Source organism: Macrotis lagotis, chromosome 6 (genome assembly GCF_037893015.1).
Source record: "Macrotis lagotis isolate mMagLag1 chromosome 6, bilby.v1.9.chrom.fasta, whole genome shotgun sequence".
In the NCBI taxonomy this organism is placed as follows: Eukaryota; Metazoa; Chordata; class Mammalia; order Peramelemorphia; family Peramelidae; genus Macrotis; species Macrotis lagotis.
In genome coordinates, this window is record NC_133663.1 from 224,149,856 (window position 1) to 224,168,112 (window position 18,257).

Sequence of the window (18,257 nt, forward strand, 5' to 3'; positions counted from 1 at the left end):
TAAATTATTTTCTCAAAAAAAACCCCTAAAATAGAGTATCAATGTTATTATTTCCATTTTATGAAAAAGAAAATTGAGTTAGATTAAATGACTTCCCAAGTTCAAATAGACTTCAATACATATCTTTAAATCTAATCTACAGTTTTTATTTCCAATGCTTTTCCCATGACACCATGTACTGGTAAGTAGATTCATGAAAAGAGTAATGTTAATTAGCATGTAGATGAGGGTTTTTTCCCAGTTGACTTATTCAGTTAACAATAATGATAATGATAATAATAATGATCTAAAAATAATAATAATAATGGTAATAATTGGTTTTATATGGTATATTACAAATATGATTTAATTTTATCCTCACAGCATCCCTGAGTGATAGATACTGCTATTATCCTCATTTTACAGCTGAAGAACCTGAGACTCAGGTGAAATATCTTTCCCAGAGTCATGAGACTTATCTAGAAGCTAAGACCGAATTTGAACTCAGGTTTTCCTAATTCTAGATCAGGTGCTCTATCAAGCTTCAATCACCTAACTGCAAATCCCCAGTCAATCAATGTCTCTCCTCCACAAGTCCCACTGTCCTGCCACTCTCTTCTATAATATTGCCCATTCTTTTAGCACCATAGCTTAGAGATGGATGAAAAACAAGCTCAGTTGTGTTCCTCCTCTCAAATCCAGAGCCAATCTAGACATTATTTAAAGGCACACCATTCAGTAATACAGAACAAATACTCAAAAATACTTGTTGACTGCTTCCCATTAATTTCCAGAATTTCATAGTTATATCACACCACTTTCTATCATTCCTACATTGCTTCCTCTGCCCATGCTGTTTGTGCTTGCTCCCATTCATCTTGACACATAGTAAATTACTTACTAGTATCATAATTAATATTGAATCTTCAAAAATGAGTTGAAATGAGCCAGTTTCAGTAGTGGAGAAATAATTGGAATCATGCTAGGACCTCTTTGATGCTGAACTTGTCTAAATATTTGATGTTAAGCTAAGCATGGTGTTAATGAATGAAATTATCCTTAAAATTAAATGACTTTTGTAGCAGGTGTAGATCTCAAATTCAATCAGATGCAGAACCAACCTTCAGATGGGGGGAAGCCCCTGTAAAGATAAGGGAGTCAAATTTAAAAGGAGAGCAGGCATAAACCAAAAATCTAGGTCAAATGGGTAGCAGAGTACTTGCAAGGATTCAGACCAGTCCATTCAAAATCTAGAAGGATACCTTATTTCCCTTTTATTGATAGGGTTGCAAAATTGACAGATGAAAGGAATTCTATTAATGTACCTTACATCTATTTTATCAAAGCCTTTGATAAAAAGAAAATTCATTCTACAGGATGTTCCAGAAAAAATCAGTTGAGTTTTAAGTGATTAAAACTTAAATCACTAAGGCTTTGGGGACACTTTATCTTTGTGTGAAGAATAAGAAAAGATACATTCTGAACAATAATACATTTAGATAGGCTTAGAACTGGTTGTATGGTTGGACTTAAATAGTAATTATTAGCGGTTCACTGTCAACATGGCAGGGGACCTCCTGTGAAGTATCACAGGTACCTACTTGTACTTGACTCAACACTGCTTGTCATCTTTAGTAATGACTTGGATAAAGACAAAGACGACACATTTGTCACTTTTGCAGATGGCATTATACTAAGAAGAATAGCTAGTACAGTAGTAGGTGACAGTATCAGGAATCAAAAGGTTCTTGTCAAACTGGATAAACCATTGGATCTAATCTTCTAAGGTCAAATTTATTAAGTGTAAGGATTCATAGTGGTGTTTAGTCATTTTCTAGTCATGTCTGACTCTTTGTGTCCTCTTTGACAAAGATACTGGAATGGTTTGTCATTTACTATTTTCTTCTCCAGCTCATTTTACAAATGTATAAACTGGGATAAACAGGATTAAGTGACTTACCCAGGACCACATAGCTAATTTCTAAGATCAGATTTGAACTTGTCTTCCTGATTCCAGGTCTCTCACTCTTATCCACTGTTGCCAATGCAAGGATGTTTTGGAGCTAAATTTTCTTCCTTTTAAGATATGCTTTTATTTATTTCATTTAATATTTACCAATTATTGCCTAAGTAATTTTCCTAAATCTCAGGTCTGATCATTCTGATGATGATTGCTATTGTCCTTCATGACTACAAAATATCATGTCATCAAATGAATAATAGCATGACTTGAACATTATATTGAATATTGTGAGGGGAATGTTATACAAAGACATTCTTCTCACAGTCTTTTCTGGAGCCAATATCCATACTGTCGCCTTCTTAATCAATAATATAATGATTCAAATATAATTTAAGAAATTGTTCTTGTGACAAATCTTCTATATTATTGCAGTAAATCCTTTTTTTTCTAAAAGATAATAGAAATCAACTGACGGCTGATTGATAATGTGGAGCACAGTGGTAGACATATGAAAACTACAGTTAGAAGTTACTTTCCCCTAACCCTGATGTGAGTAGTAGTAATCATTGCCTTCTGGGGACCTAATTTGCCAATGATTTGGCAGAATGACTCTAGAAAGGATGTCATCTATGTATTTCATACATCTTGGTTGATTAAGCAAGCAAATAAATATTTATTAAGTACTTAATGTGTGCCAGGTAGGCTCTGGGGAAGCAGTACAAAGAATGAAATAACCCCTATTCTCAAGGAGCTTATTGACTATACAGATAATCAATTATAAGCTGGGATTGTGATTTTTTAATGAAATATATTTAATATAGGTAATATGATATAATTGTGTCACAATTAATATTAGAGAATCTTGCCTAAATAATCCTAACAGACCATTTAAGCTCTGAGCAAGAAAGGGCCCTCCTTTCTAGAACCCTCTCATCAAAGTAGCAGAATTCAGGGACTGGTTTTGGTTCTGTGCATTTCATGATGTAGACTACTGATTCAGAATCAAAGATAAAGTCCTCTGACTTTTAAAACCCATTATAACCTAATCACTTTGTACCCTTCCGTTCTTTTTACATGTTACTCCCCTTCCATGCATTCAAGGATCCAACTACATGGTACTACTTTTTGTTCCTCCCATGCAACATTTCATCTCCTAACTGTATTTTCAATGCTTGGGCCCAATGTCTAGAATGTATTTTTTCCTCCCCTCCAACCCTTAGGTTCTTAATTGGGCAGATCCACAACTCTGCTTGTCCCAGAGAAAGGGTTAAGTGTAGAAACTCTATGGCTCTTTTAGAATAGTAGATAGTACATTTCCTCAGCACTTCTGCTCTGTGGGGCATATACAAATTGCCAAGGTGAGCATGGGACAAATCCAGATACTAAAGGCGGGGAAGAAATTGTATTTTAAACCACCTTAATTCAAGGGAATTCATAACTGAAAAGTTAGAGTACTTCCACTGCTCCAAACTGAAGTTAATCAATACCTTGATGTTAATCTGCAACACTTAGAAATTTTGTAAACTCTTAAGTATTAATTAGATCAGAGACAGAAGTAGTGCCATGAGCTCTACTCCACAAGCTCCTCCATACAGATCTAGAAACACCAGACTGAACCCTGATGGGAAAATCCAGTTGCACATTCATCTATCCTAGTTCAGCATAGGAAGATATGGAGATTTGTGGAACCTGGAGATGGAGCTGGTCAAGAACAATGCCATGCTAAGAAGACATAAGTAACCTAAGAGAAGCTATGCAACAGAGAAAGAGGAAATCCCAAAACAAAGTCTCCTCCAGCACCATACCAGAGCACTGGGATCACAGGGATGAACTGAAAGTTTTGTAGTCCACTAACCAGCTATGGGTTGTAGATCTAGAGCAAAGTGAGAAGGGGACCTGTGCAGAAGAGATTTTTCCCAGATAGGGAAGCCCAGGATGGTGTACCAAGAAAGTAGGAGGCTCAGAAGCTAGCAGCCACAGTAGTATGGTTCAAAGTTCAGAGCAGCATCACACATCCAATGTCTAGCCCAGCCAACAGGGGAATCAGCAAAGCAGGAATCCCAAACCAAGGGGAAGTTTGTACTACTATGAACCAATAGAACTTACCAGTTAACTGAAATGGGCAGGATCTAGTAGCAGTCTACTCTTGCAAAGACCCAAACCTGGGCTGAAATCTTGCAGAACTTGAAACAACAAACTCCTTGAAAATTTGAAAGCAGTAAATAGGAGCAATAACTCCATGAGTCTTATCCATGAAAGATGAAAGATTAAAATAAAAGCAAAAGATTGACAACATAGAAGAAAGATAAAACTATTTAATAATAAAAGCAACTGATCTGGAAAAAAGTCAAGAAAAAAATTAATAATCATTGGTTTATCTGAATACCAAACCAAAAAGTGTGCCTAGATATCATATTTCAAGAATCTTTTTTTAAAAATCTTCTCAGATCACTTTAGAACCAAAAGACAAAGTAGAAATAAAAAGAATCTATCAGTCACCTCCTGAAAGAAATAACAAAATGAAAACTTCCAGGAACATCATAACCAAAATGCAGGTCAAGGAAAATAATACTATAAACAGCTATATAGAAAGAATTCAAATACTCAGGAGCCATAGTTAGGATTACTCATGACTTAAAAGTTACTGCTATAAAGAAATGAAGAACCTGGAATATAATTCCAGAAAGCAAAAGATATTAGACTTCCAGAAAAATAACTTACTCAAGCAAATAACTGCCCCCCAAGGGTGGGTGGGAGGGGGAATTCCAAGAATTCCTGATGAAATACCCAGATCTGTGTAGAAACTCGGAAATTCAAACACATGAGTGAAAAGAAATATAATCATGATACTGAAATAAATGATAATGGACTAAACAAGAATAAACTTTGCATTTGAATATGAAGAGGTAATTCATCATCTTCAGGGTTCACAGAGAGAGAGTCCAATTAGAGGAGACCTGGGAATAGTTCTATTATATCTTAATATCTAAGAAAAGTTAGGAAAGAGGGGAAGAGAGGAATACTTGAGGGTGGGGACAGGGTAGAAAGGGAAAGGAGGACAAGGGAAAATTGTCTCACATAATTAAGGTATAAAAGAAAATATCTATATAAACAGCGAGGAGAGAATTGATAATTGAATCTCACTCTCATGTGAATTGGACAAAAGAAGGCAGAACTTATATGCACACATTTGAAGACAGAAATACATTTCAGTAAATAGGAAAATAGGAGGGAAAGAGGAAAAGGGGAATTAAAGGGAATATAGATTAAGGAATTGGAGGCACTAAATGGCCTAGGGAATGGAGCAATGGGCCTGGAGTCAGGAAAATCTGAAATAATATCTGGTCTCAGACACGTACTAGCTGTGTGACCTTGGGTAAGTCACTTAACCTCTGAGGTAACTAGGTGACTGCATTGCAAAAGCAGTGGGGTTGAAGTCAGGAAGATGACCTCAGACATTTAACTGTGTGACCCTGAGTGTGACCTTTGTTTGCCATGTTAATCCAGAAAAAGAGAGGGAAAAGGAAATGGCAAATCATGCCAGTATCTTTGTCAAGAAAACCCCGTAAATCAGTGGATTAGGATAGGTTCAAAAGAAATCACAATAAATGACTACCGCAATCCTCCATTTGATAAGGCCAAAGACATCAGTTTCTGGGATGAGAACTCATTATTTGACAAAAAAAAAAAAAAATGATGGGAAAACTGGGGAATAGTATGACAAAAGCTAGGCATAGGTCTACATTCTCACACCCTATACCAAAATAAGGTCAAAATGGGCACAGGATTTAGACATAAAGGGAATCACCATAGATAAATTAATAGACTAAGAAATATTCTATCAGATCTAAAGAACAGGAATAAATTTATAACCAAACAAGAATTAGAGTGCATTATATACTGCAAAATGAATGATTTTGACTATATTAAAAAATTTTTGCACTAATAAAATCAATACTGCCAAAATTAGAAGGAAAGCAGAAAGCTAGAAACAATCTTCACAACCAGGAGTTCTGATAAAGGTCTCATTTCTAAAAAATATAGAGACTTGCATCAAATTTATAAGGTTACAAGCATTCCCCAACTGATAAATGGTTATAGGATATGAATAGACAATTTTCAATTAGGTAATTAAAGCTATATATAATCACATGAAAAAATGTTCCAAATCATTACTGATTAGAGAAACGCAAACTAAAACAACTATGAAGTATCACCTCACATCTATCAGATTGTCCAAGATGAGAAAAATGGAAAATGATCACTGTTGGAGAGGTTGTGGAAGGATTGGGACACTGGTGGAGTTGTGAATGGATCCCACTATTCTGGAGAATAATATGGAACTATGCCTAAAGAGCAATAAAATTGTTCCTACAGTTTTTTGACCTAGCAATTCCAATTCTAGATCTATTTCCAGAAGAAATATAAAAAATGGGAAAAGTTCTACGTGTTCCAAAATATTCATAGCAGTTCTTTTTGTAGTGGCAAAGGATTGGAAATTGAGGGGATGCCCATCAATTGGGAAATGGCTAAACAAATCATGGCACATGAATATTATGTAATATTATTGTTCTATAAGAAACCATAAATGGTCAGACTCCAGAGAAGCATGGAATGAGTTACAGGATCTGACACTAAGCAAAGGGAGTAGAACAAGAGAACAATGTACACATTAACAACAACATTGTGACATGAACCACCTTGATGGAAGCAGCTCCTCTCAGCAGTTCAGAGAACTGGGACAACTGTATTAGACTAGCTATAGACAATGTTTTATCCCCATCCAGAGGAAGAAAAACAAAATGAAACAAAACAAACAAAAAAAAACCCCAACCATTCAGAATCTGATGAATACTTTATAAAAATTATCTCATATATCTCTTTCCCTTAATCCTAATTCCTCATACCAAAAATGACTAATCTGTAAACATGTTTATCAAAAATATGTATGTACAATGCTAACTTGACTGCTGCTGGGGAAGGGTGGTGGAAAGGGAGGGGGGTAAAGGAAATTTTGTAACTTAAAAATATATATGTTCATATGGATGAAAATAGATAATTTTTTTTAAAAAACCCATGTATATGATCCATAGGGTCACGAGGAATCAAACAGAACTGAACAATTACAAGATTAAGAGAGAGATTAGTCTTAAACAAAACAAATTCAAATGCACAAAAATATTTATGTCTTTTTAGGGTGGTAAAAATCTGAAGAGTTTACTCATAAACTAAGGAATGAATTAAATAATTTTTGGCACATAAATATGATAGAAGAGTATTGGACTGAACCTCTTATCAGTGTGTGGAACAACCACAAATCCAAAGGATGCTGCTCCCTATCTCTTGATAGAGAGATAAAAGACTCAGTGAAGAATGAGACAATTTTTTTTTGACATGGTAAATGTGGAAATTTATTTTGATTAACTATACAAGGGTATGGGTTTGATTTTCCTGTGTTCTCAATTAGATGGGCGGGGGAGGTACAGAGGGTGCAAAAGCAGATCTTTGCTGATTAAAACAAATAAAACTTTTAAAAGGTATTTTATCTCTAGTTAAAGGACTGACAACAATAACAACAAAAACCAAATAGAACTTCATCAGCAGTCCAAAAGAACTTTTTAGTAAAAAATTCATTTCTTAGGTAGAACATCCTTTTTTTATCTCAGGTAAATTTGCACAAGTTCATCTAATTTTTCAATTGAATAACAGTGTTGACATCTGGTTCTATTTTATATTCTGAGATTAATTATTATTATTAATTATATTAATTATAAATTATATTCTGAGAGTAATTAATTAACTAACATTGTAGTTCTTCATTTCCTTATTAATAAATCTTTAACAGGAAATATCATCTCCTATTAAAATGGATTTGTTAACTTTCTAGAGGAAATCAACAATGAGCAGGCATTTTATATTATAGCAGCTTTAGGGAAAGAATCTTCTCCATTCAAACCTGAACTGAAACTGGTCTCCATGTTCTCTTTTTATAGCACCATAACTAATAATACCATACTATTTGGAAAAATTATTTGATTTTATCTTGTAGTTTGTAGGTTTCTGAGTCATACTAGAATCTGTCAACTTTTCACTGGCTTGTCTGATAATAATAATAATAATAATAATAATAATAATAGCTAACATTTATATAACACTTCAAAGTTTGCAAAATGCTTTACAAATATTTTCTCATTTGGTCTTCCCAACAATCTTGGAAAATAGGTGCCATTATTATCTTTATTTTCAAGATGAAGAAATTAATGCTGAAAGGGGCTAAGTGGCTCTAGATCTAGCACTCTATCAACTTCAGTAACCAGCTATCTATGAAATTCTATAATTGCCCTTTAATTACAGGGCAATTATCACAGCCTTTATGTTTTTATGGTGCTTGGGAACTTGGAGACAATGTAATTCTGTTCAAAGAATGCTGGCAATGGAATCTAATATTATTATTGTATAGGGATTTTGATGTGTCAGACTCTTTCTGACCCCCACTTGGAGTTTTCTTGGCAAAGATATAGGAGTGTTTGTCATTTCCTTCCCCGGATCATTTCACATATGAGGAAACTGAGGTAAACAGGATTAAAGGCTTGCCCAAGATCACAAAGCTAGCATCTGAGATCATATTTTAACTTATGATTAATCTTCCTGACTTCAGACTCAACACTCATTATCTCCACTGTACCACCTAAGCTGCCCCAGAATCAAATGATACAGTTTCGAATCTCAACTCTTACTATTACTTTCTCTTACTTTCTCTTAATCTATTTCCTCATCTGTAAAACTCAGAAGGTTAAACTAGATTGGTCCATTTCAGTTCTACTCTATTAGCCTATGAATAGCATGAAAACAGCAAATATTAGATAGCTTATAAATTGATTTAAGTTCTCTATACTTTGGTCCTTATAAATTGTAAGATCAATCAATGTAAATCATCTTGCAAAAACAAACAAAAAAGAATGAGACCACTAGTTTCATGAAGAGACTTCTATGAGCCATATGGCCTCAACTAACCTGGCTACCTTTTCTGCTTTCCTTTACTGAGTAAGTGATAGAATATACCAACTATGAGGTGGACTTGTCCAGATTATAGGAGACCTTTCAAGTCTGAAAATTCTAGAGAATCTTAGTCCAATGGCAAGACTCTGACTGGTGATAAGGGAAACATCTGCATCCTTCAAGGATGCAATTAACAATTAACAACAAAAGGAGAAGTCCAACCCCCTCACTTGACTGGATAGAAGACCTGGACATTGAAAAAATAATGCAAAGTTGAAGGAAATAGAAAATAACCAACCAGCTGTCCTGCAAATGGCTTCATGTTTACATGAGACTGAAGTACCAGCCTACCAGTAGGATGAAATAGCAGTTAATTAAAATGACAAAATTCTATTTTATTCTGTTCTGTTCATGCACAACATGAGTATTTGATGTGTTTTAGCTTTTTATGTATAGGAAATTGCTTGTCATGGGACATATAAGTGTATATTCAATACCTTTCCCACTTCAAGGGAACAGAGACCTGGACCATAAACAATTTTTACTTGGAGGAATTAACCTGAAGATTGTGAGAAAACAGCTATCCTCACCCCTCACTGAAAGTCAAGATCTCCTGAATAAATTACACCTAATAAGAACCTCATTCCTGGATCCCAAAAAGATAGGTATCTTATGGAAAGTGAATGGGCAAAGTGCCCTTGATCCATAGGTCCACTATGGTTCCTTAATGTTGGCATAGAAATTACAACCAAAGGGTGGCTAGGTGGCACAGTGAATAGAGCACTGGCCTTGGAGTCAGGAGTACCTGGGTTCAAATCTGACCTCAGACACTTAATAATTACCTAGCCGTGTGGCCTTGGGCAAGCCACTTAACCCCATTGCCTTGAAAAAAATCTAAAAAAAAAATAAATTACAACCAAAATACTTTTTGGTGGTTTCTCATTTGTATTGGGTTTAGTAAATGATATAATATTTTACTCAATATTTTCAGGAGTTACATTTTGTTGAAGATTCAGTTAGGAATATATTTTGGAGCAGATGGGGGCACAATGTATTAAAAATATAACTAATCAAAAACAAATTTTGTAGAAATATTATCAAGAAAATCTTTTAGCATGGAAAAAAGTTTTGTGAGATTAAAATTTTGCCCTGAAAATTATGTTGAAAGATATCCATTCTAAAGGATATTGATAAAATTGGGGGGTTTTGCTTCCCATAGTAATAATTTCCACATCTAAACATGGTTTCAGTGTTGGTAGTTATCTATTAAAATTAAAGTACACAGGCTTCCTTTCTGTTAACAAACAACACACTACTGCAACGTTAGCTAGCATATATTATGGACAATGATGATTATTTTGCTTAACTGTTTTCTTAACTGTTTGCTTAACTGTTATACATTTCTGAGGTATCTAACTTGATACCATATAACTTGGTGACTCATAAGCTCCCATAAGTTCAATTATCATTTCTATGCTGCTGATTCCCAGATCTGATTATCTAGCCCCAATATCTTTCCTAAATTTCAGTCTCAAATTACCAACAACCTTTTGGTTATTTCAAAATGAATGTCCATTAGTCATCTCAAATTCAACATATCCAAAGTAGAACTCATTATCTTTACTTAATGTTATTCATTCTTCCCAACTTCCATACTGCTGTCAAAGGTACCACCTCACAACTCAGTGACACCCTCAACTCTTCACTTGCACCAGCCCCATATTTCCAGTCTGTTGCCAAGTCTTGTTTCTATTTTCACTACATCTCTCCTACATATCTCCACTCATATAGCTTACAGATAACTTGTTATACACAATTATCATTTCAGAGGGTTCATTTTCTGTAAAAGATGTTGAAAGAGATGATCAGAGAATCCTGGGTAATATGAACTTCTGGCAAAGTGAATAGAACCAGAAGAGTAATTCTTTTTTTTTTTTAGGTTTTTGCAAGGCAATGGGGTTAAGTGACTTGCCCAAGGCCACATAGCTAGGCAATTTCAAAGGTGATTCCTTATAGAATTAGACTATATAATAGTAATAATAATAATAATGACAAATGCATATGGAAGAATAGAAGCTCAATACTACCTAGAGAATAATGAAAAAAAAAGTAGAAACTAATGGGATTTCAAATTATAAAATTGTAATTATGGACCCTGGTACATGGAAAAAAAAATAGAGATGTTAACAGGGGAATAAAATAAATAAAAAAATCTTCAAAGGAAATGCATTTGGTGTAAAGCATGTTGGTAAACCCAAGAACAAAAAGTACTTCATTTATTAGAATAATAGGTAACAATTTGGCACAAAATATGTTTAGAAACATATTTTACATCATAAATTACATTAAATTAGAAATGGACAGATGAGATTAATATTAAAAATTACACCATCTAAAACCATAATTGAAGATCATATTTCACACTATAGGATATGAATTTATAAATAAGCCACATAATGGAAGATAATATAAAAGACAAAAAAGACTACTTCAGTTTTATAATATTTTTTAAAATTTGCACAAATAAATGAAGTTTAAATAAGAATAAATATAGTGACAGCAATAGTGTAACAGAAAACACTGCTAGAATTTTAGACTTTACAATTTAGAATCAGTGTTCATAGAATGCCAGAACTAGCTGACTTAGATTCAAGAATTCACTGAACTATTATTTACTAGTTTCCTTAAGTAAATCACTAATATCTCTCAACTTCAGTATGCTCACCTATAAATCAGGGCTAATAAGATTATTTATTAAAAAGTTCAAATAAAAAATGTCTAAAAATGTTTTGTAACCATGAAGAACTAATAGCAATCAAAATTATTATCATTTAGTAAGATGGCATATAGGAAAAGGTAATTATATAACAGGTACTTGAGGACTTTCAAAATAAAAACTTTACAATTTGCTTAAAGCACTTTGTCCTCAATGATTCATAAACAAACAAAAGTTGTCTTTGGAAATATGTCAAATAATGAATGTATTGGGAGCCCTCCTGTGGTCAGAAGTTTAACTTGGTATACTGTGCCTAAGTTTCCCTGAAAGGAGAGTATCTATCAAAAGACTGTTGTAAAATACCTTAAAGACCATGACCTCAAACACCTGAAAAATAAAATAAAATAAAATAAAATAAAATAACATAAAATAACATAAAATAACATAAAATAGCAAGTAGATATTAAATGTTGTATGGATGAAAGAATTTCTCCCTTAAAGATATACTTCTGAAGTCCCAGTATTTCCTATTTTATTTCAAAGGAACAAAGTACCTCTTTAAATAAAGTATGGCAATAGAAAAGTGCTGATATATAGAAATGTGCATAAAATAATTTCACATCTATAAAGATAAACTTATTTGTTTCTAATAGTAACTATCTTTAGGGTGAGGGTGGGGAGATGGAAGGAAAAAAGGGAAAAAGAATTTTACATGACAATTTTATTTTATATTTAAAAGGAATTACAAGTTATACATAATAAATTTATAATTTCATGTGAAATATTTATATTGCACTATGTAATGAAATTTTATCTTTTATTCCATAAATTAAATTAAATTAAGCTAAATAAAATTAAAGTTAAAATTAAATTTTAAAAAGAACCTTCAAAAAAGAGCTAAAGGTATCAAAGAGAAAAAATATATGAATAGATTTAATGAATGTGTACATATATGTAAAGATTTCAAGTGGCAAAAGACAGACATACACATACCTATCTATACAATATATGTATATCATTTTGCCACCTAAAAGCTTTATATTAATAATATATATATATATATTTCTCTGTGTACCTATTTGCAAGTGTGTGTGTGTGTGTGTGTGTGTGTACGCCAGATTAAATTGGTTTAAAAGGACAAGTCTTCATTCCCCCTCATCATCTTCAGGAAAATATCTCAAAACTATATTGACAATTCATAATTGGAAAGGAAGTAAGCAGTGAATAAAGAATAGCTTCCTTTTAAACAAACAGCGTATGTCCTAGTTCCTTCCCCAGCTTCCATGTGGCCATGAGCACACAGCATTTAAAATACATACCTAGGGCAGTAAGCACCCATCCTGGAGCCAGGAGGACCTGAGTTCAAATTCGGCCTCAGACATTTAATAATTACCTAGCTGTGTGACCTTGGACAAATCACTTAACCCCATTGCCTTGCAAAAAAGAAAAAAAAAAGGTGTATTAAAATACATAATATATATATATATAAATATATATATATATATATATGTCGTACTCAGACAGACAAGTCCTAATCTGGTTTGGGTTCCTCTTTTGTGTCTGATCTTTTTTGATCCTAGGAAAGAAAGTTCAAACATTGAGACAACGTTGTGGGTTTGAAAAGCCTAAAATTGCTGGATCCCATTAGATTGGAATGGCAACTAGAATTCTTGGAGAGGACCCTGACCATCATGACGAATGATCAAACCTGGTTATTTTACTAGTAGATACGCATTGAGAATTATTTGGACAGTGAAGAGCTGAGTTGAATTGTAGAAGATTTAATCAGCAGTCCTGCAAACTACTTTAAATTCTGATGAGTTTTAAGTGGTAAGAGTCTAATAGTTACAAGTTAGATTTTTGAATCATAAACTTGGTCTAATCAAATACATATCAGGGTCAGAGTAGAGAAGTTCTTTAGTGGAAAAGGAAGTATGAAGAATTTAGTCCCTAGAGGAATAATCATGATTTTCAATAGCTTTATAATAAAATCTATTTTATTGGTTACTCTTACATTTTGAAATAGGCATATCATTTTAATATATATTTCACATAGTTAAATAGAATGTCTTCTATTCATCTTCTGCACATTTGATCTGTAAATCTCTAGGCAATTTAAATATATCTTTTAATTTCCTCTTATATGACAGGTGGATGAGAAGGGAAAAGTATAATACTTCTTATTCTAAAGTGGAAAATTTTAAATCAAAGTCATTTAAGACATTATAGGAGAAGAAAAATTAAGAGTAAAATCAATTCTAATATGGGCAAAAATAAAACATCATTAAGAGCTATCTCATAGATTAAAAAAGTTATAAATGATCTACTAAGCTAGTATTTACTATCAGAATAGATGTGTGGTGATTCAAGTGCTATTAGGTCAAATGTACTTATCTGCCCATACCCTCTCCCATCTCCAACTCTACAATCTAACCAAGCTCACCTTTCAGTTTTGCACACAAGAAACTCAATTGGTTCTTGGTCTTTGTATTCACCAATCTCTTTTCCTCTATATTCTTTCCTCCCTAGAAACTACTTTCTCACCTCTTTTTCTCCTAACTCTATATATATTCTCTTCATGAACCTTAAATATCTTTAATGATTTTCCTTGTACCCACTTCTGAATTCTTTTTCCTAACAACTTTTTTAAAAACCCCAAAGACATTTTTTTCTTTCTGTGAGCTCAGAAATTTGTAATTTTTCTCATTTCCCTCTTTCACAAACAGTCTTTAGTATGCCATACAAATAAAAGGGAGAAAGGAAGTGAGAAAAAAGAAAAAAACCTATGGGTGGAACTGATGGAAGTATCACTCTCTTCCTCAGTCATTATGCTGTATGTGTCCAGCAACAAATCTCTCAGATTCTGAGGGACCTTTGTTCTATTATTGTACTGTAAATTATAAACTGTTTTCCCTCTAAATTTATATAAGCTGCCATTCAAAAAGAAGTATTTTTTACATTAAGATTTTAAATAATTTTAATATTATGACTATTGTTCTTGTCCTTCTATATCAAAGATGACCAGAATGACATCACTAGTTTATTGTGTGTCCTACTATAACTGATCAGACCAATATGAGCTCCAAATACTCTATCACAGGCTGGACACAAATAGTCCATGTGAACACCTAAGGTGGGCACTCTAAACTTACATATGTCATGTTCCCTTTAAGCTGCTTCAATTCTGCCCTTCTCATAGAGTGTAGCACCCTCACTGAAGAAGGCATGTTATGCTGGGCAGTCCTGTGCCAATGTCTCCCATGCTGCACAATCAATTCCACAGTTCTTAAGAGAGACCTTCAAGGTGCCCCTCATATTATTTCTTCTGACCCCCTTGTGAGTGTTTTCCCTATATGAATTCTCCATAAAATAGTCTTTTTAGCAAGTTTACTTCTAGCATTCTAACAACATGCACTCTCTGTAGTAGTAATGTTGGAATGCTAGGCAGTTTAGCTCGATAAAGGACCTCAATGTCTGGTATCTTCTCCCACTAGGTGATCTTCAGAACTTTCCTAAGACAATTTAAATGGAAGAGATTCAGTTTCCTGGCATGTCGCTGTTAGACTGTCCAGGTTTCACAGGCATATAGCAATGAGGTTACCACAAGGCTCTGTAGACCTTCAATTTGAAAGTTAGTCTAATACTTCTCTCCCACACTTTCTTTCAGAACCTCCCACATTCTGAGCTAGCTCTGGTAATGCATGTGTCAACCTCGTTGTCAATGTGCACCTCCCTGGAAAGAACACTACCAAAGTAAGTGAACTTGCCTACGGTACTCAAAACTTCTCCATTTGCTAAATTGATTAAATTGTTCCACACATGGATGGTGTAGTGCTGGCTGATAGAGGATCCTGTTTTCTTGGTGTTAATTGTTAGACCAAATTAGTATAAGCACTAGAGAATCGATTCATACTTCATTGCATCTCAACTTTGGAGACTGAATTGAATGCACAATCATCTGCAAACAAAAGATCATGCACCAACACTCCCTCTACTTTGGTGTTAGCTTGTAGCCTTTTCAGGTTGAAGAATTTGCCATAAGTGCAGTAGCTGACCTTGAGGTCATGTTCATCCTCAGTGAGGGCATTTGATATCATGGTTGAAAGCATCATGCTAAAAAATATGGGAGCAAGAACAAATCTTTGATTCATTCCACTACGGACTGGGAAATCTCAAGAGCATTGACCACCATCCAGAACCTGAGTAAGAATGCCATCATAGAACTGATGTACAATACTGAAAAATTTCTCCAGGCAACCAAATTTTGACATAATTTTCTATAAACCCTCATGACTGATGGTGTCAAAGTCCTTGGTCAGATCTACAAATGTATACAGACCTCTGTTCTGTTCCTGGCATTTTTCCTGGAGTTGTCAGGCAATAAGCACCATATCAATTGTTCCTCAATACTTTCTGAAGTCAAACTGGGCTCTCAGGGAGGTGAGTATCTTCCAGGTGAAGGATCAACCTATTGAGAAGGACTTTGGCAAGAATACTACCAGCAATGACTAAAAGAGAAATCCCCCTGTGATTGTCACAGGACAATCTATTCTCTTTACCTTTACAGAGATGGATGTTGGAGGCATCCTTGAATTCTTAGGGGATAACCTCTTCATTCCATATAACCTGGAAAATTTCAGGTAACTTTTTTTTAAGTTTTTACAAAGCAATGGGGTTAATTGGCTTGCCCAAGGCCACATGGCTAGGTAATTATTAAGTGTCTGAGGCCGGATTTGAACTCAGGTACTCCTGACTCCAGGGCCAGTACTCTATCCACTGCGCCACCTAGCCGCCCCCTGGTGCTTGTTTTACTTTGCATCTGTTCATACAAATCTTTCCAAATTTTCCAAACCCCATTGCCTTGGAAAATCTAAAAAAATAAAACAAAACAAAAAAACAAACAAAAAAACCAAGCACCAGAACTAGGAAAACACTGTACACAGTATTAACAACATTGTATGATGATCAGCCATGAATGACTTAGATCTTCTCAACAATACAATGAACCAAGACAATTCCAAAGGACTCATGATGGAAAATGCTATTTGAAACTTCTGGTCAAGATGGTGGAGAGAAACCAGTCACTGTTCTAAGATCTCCTGGCTTTACTTCATAACTAATATGAATCAAACCTCTTAACAGAATTCATATCAACAAAATCTAGAGAAGAGCAAAGGAGGAGAATATCTACCAACAAGGTCTGTAACAGGTAAGCCAAGGGCAGAGAGCCAGAGCAGGGCATGGGGTGAGACCTGGGTCTAACCTGAGAACAGCCAGGGAAGTTTTGGCTCTGTGAGTGGGCAGAAGAGCTCCAGTAAGTTTGGAAGAAGAGCTCTAGCTCCATGGCTAAACATCAATCCACTTGGCTACACTGGTCTAGAAAAGCAGGGTCACCAGTCCCATATTTTCAGTGAAGTCCCCATGTTTCCAGTTGAATCCCCTTCCCCCATATCTATGGGAGAAAGGTTCTCTTCCCAGAACAATCATAGTAACAATGTCCCCACCCCACCAGGCTCAGGTGTGAGCAGCAGATCTCTCTCAATACTAAGTGAATAATAAGGAGATTAACTTTATAGCCTGAGGGCCCAGCACACATTGTTCCAGGATAATCCAGACCCTGCTGCTCCCCCCACCCCCTCAGAGCTAGAGAGTGGTCCATAAATCAAGGTCACAGACATTCCAGAGAAAGCCCCTACTGGCCAGCCCACTTGGAGTTACCAAGCCCAGTGAGCTAAGCCTCTAAAGATTTCAACTCAAAAGGTCTGTGAACCAGCCCTCCACAACAACACAAGATCCTAGGATAATGAAAAAAGGATGGTGGAAATGGGGACCATTGAAAGCTACCTCAAAGACAAAGCCCCTAATTCATAGAGAGCTTGAACTTCTGAAAAGAATATGAATTGGTCTCCAGTCCAGAAAGACTCCTCAATGAAGGAGTTTTAAAATCAATTGGGAAAAGAAACCCAAGACAAAATTATCCTTGAAATAGAAAATCAATATCTTGAAACAAGAAAAGAAATCCTTTGAAAATACATTTGGGAAAATGGAAAACTCCTTCAAAAATAAAATTGACCAATTGGAAAAGGAGTTACACTAAGTAAATGAAAAAAATTATAATCTCAAAAAAGAATGGAATCCATGGAAACTAATGACTTCATGAGACAACAAGAATCTATTAAACAAATTAAAAAAATAAAAAAATAGAAGAAAATGCAAAATACCTCTTCAGCAAAACTACTGACTAGAGAATAGATCCAGAAGAAACAACTTAAGAATTATTGGGCTTCCTGAACACATTGTGGATTAAAAAAAAAAAAAAAGCTTTGACTCCATATTTCAGAATCTATTGAAAGAAAATGCCCTGATATAATGGAACCAGAGGGAAAAATAGTTATTGAAAGAATACATTGTTCCCCTACCAAAAGGAATCCAAAAATGAAAACACAAAGGACTATTGTGACCAAATTCCAGAACTATAAGATAAAAGAGAAAATCCTGCAAGCAGCCAGAAAGAAAATGCTATCCATATCCAGAGAAGGGACCTATAGACTGTGATCACAGGTCAAAGCATACTATTTTCAATATACTTTTTTCAGGTTT

The 18,257-nt window shown here is 34.6% G+C and overlaps 1 protein-coding gene across 1 annotated transcript in view; it reads left to right on the forward strand.

Annotated features, from left to right (window-relative positions):
- The window catches only part of RBBP7 (RB binding protein 7, chromatin remodeling factor), a 135,373-nt gene that overhangs the window by 41,462 nt on the left and 75,654 nt on the right, over positions 1-18,257 (forward strand). Inside the window, exon 2 of the mRNA XM_074192362.1 lies at positions 15,325-15,410. Coding sequence (XP_074048463.1) covers positions 15,359-15,410 — 52 coding nt within the window. The 5' untranslated portion in view covers positions 15,325-15,358. The remainder of the gene's footprint in view (positions 1-15,324; positions 15,411-18,257) is intronic.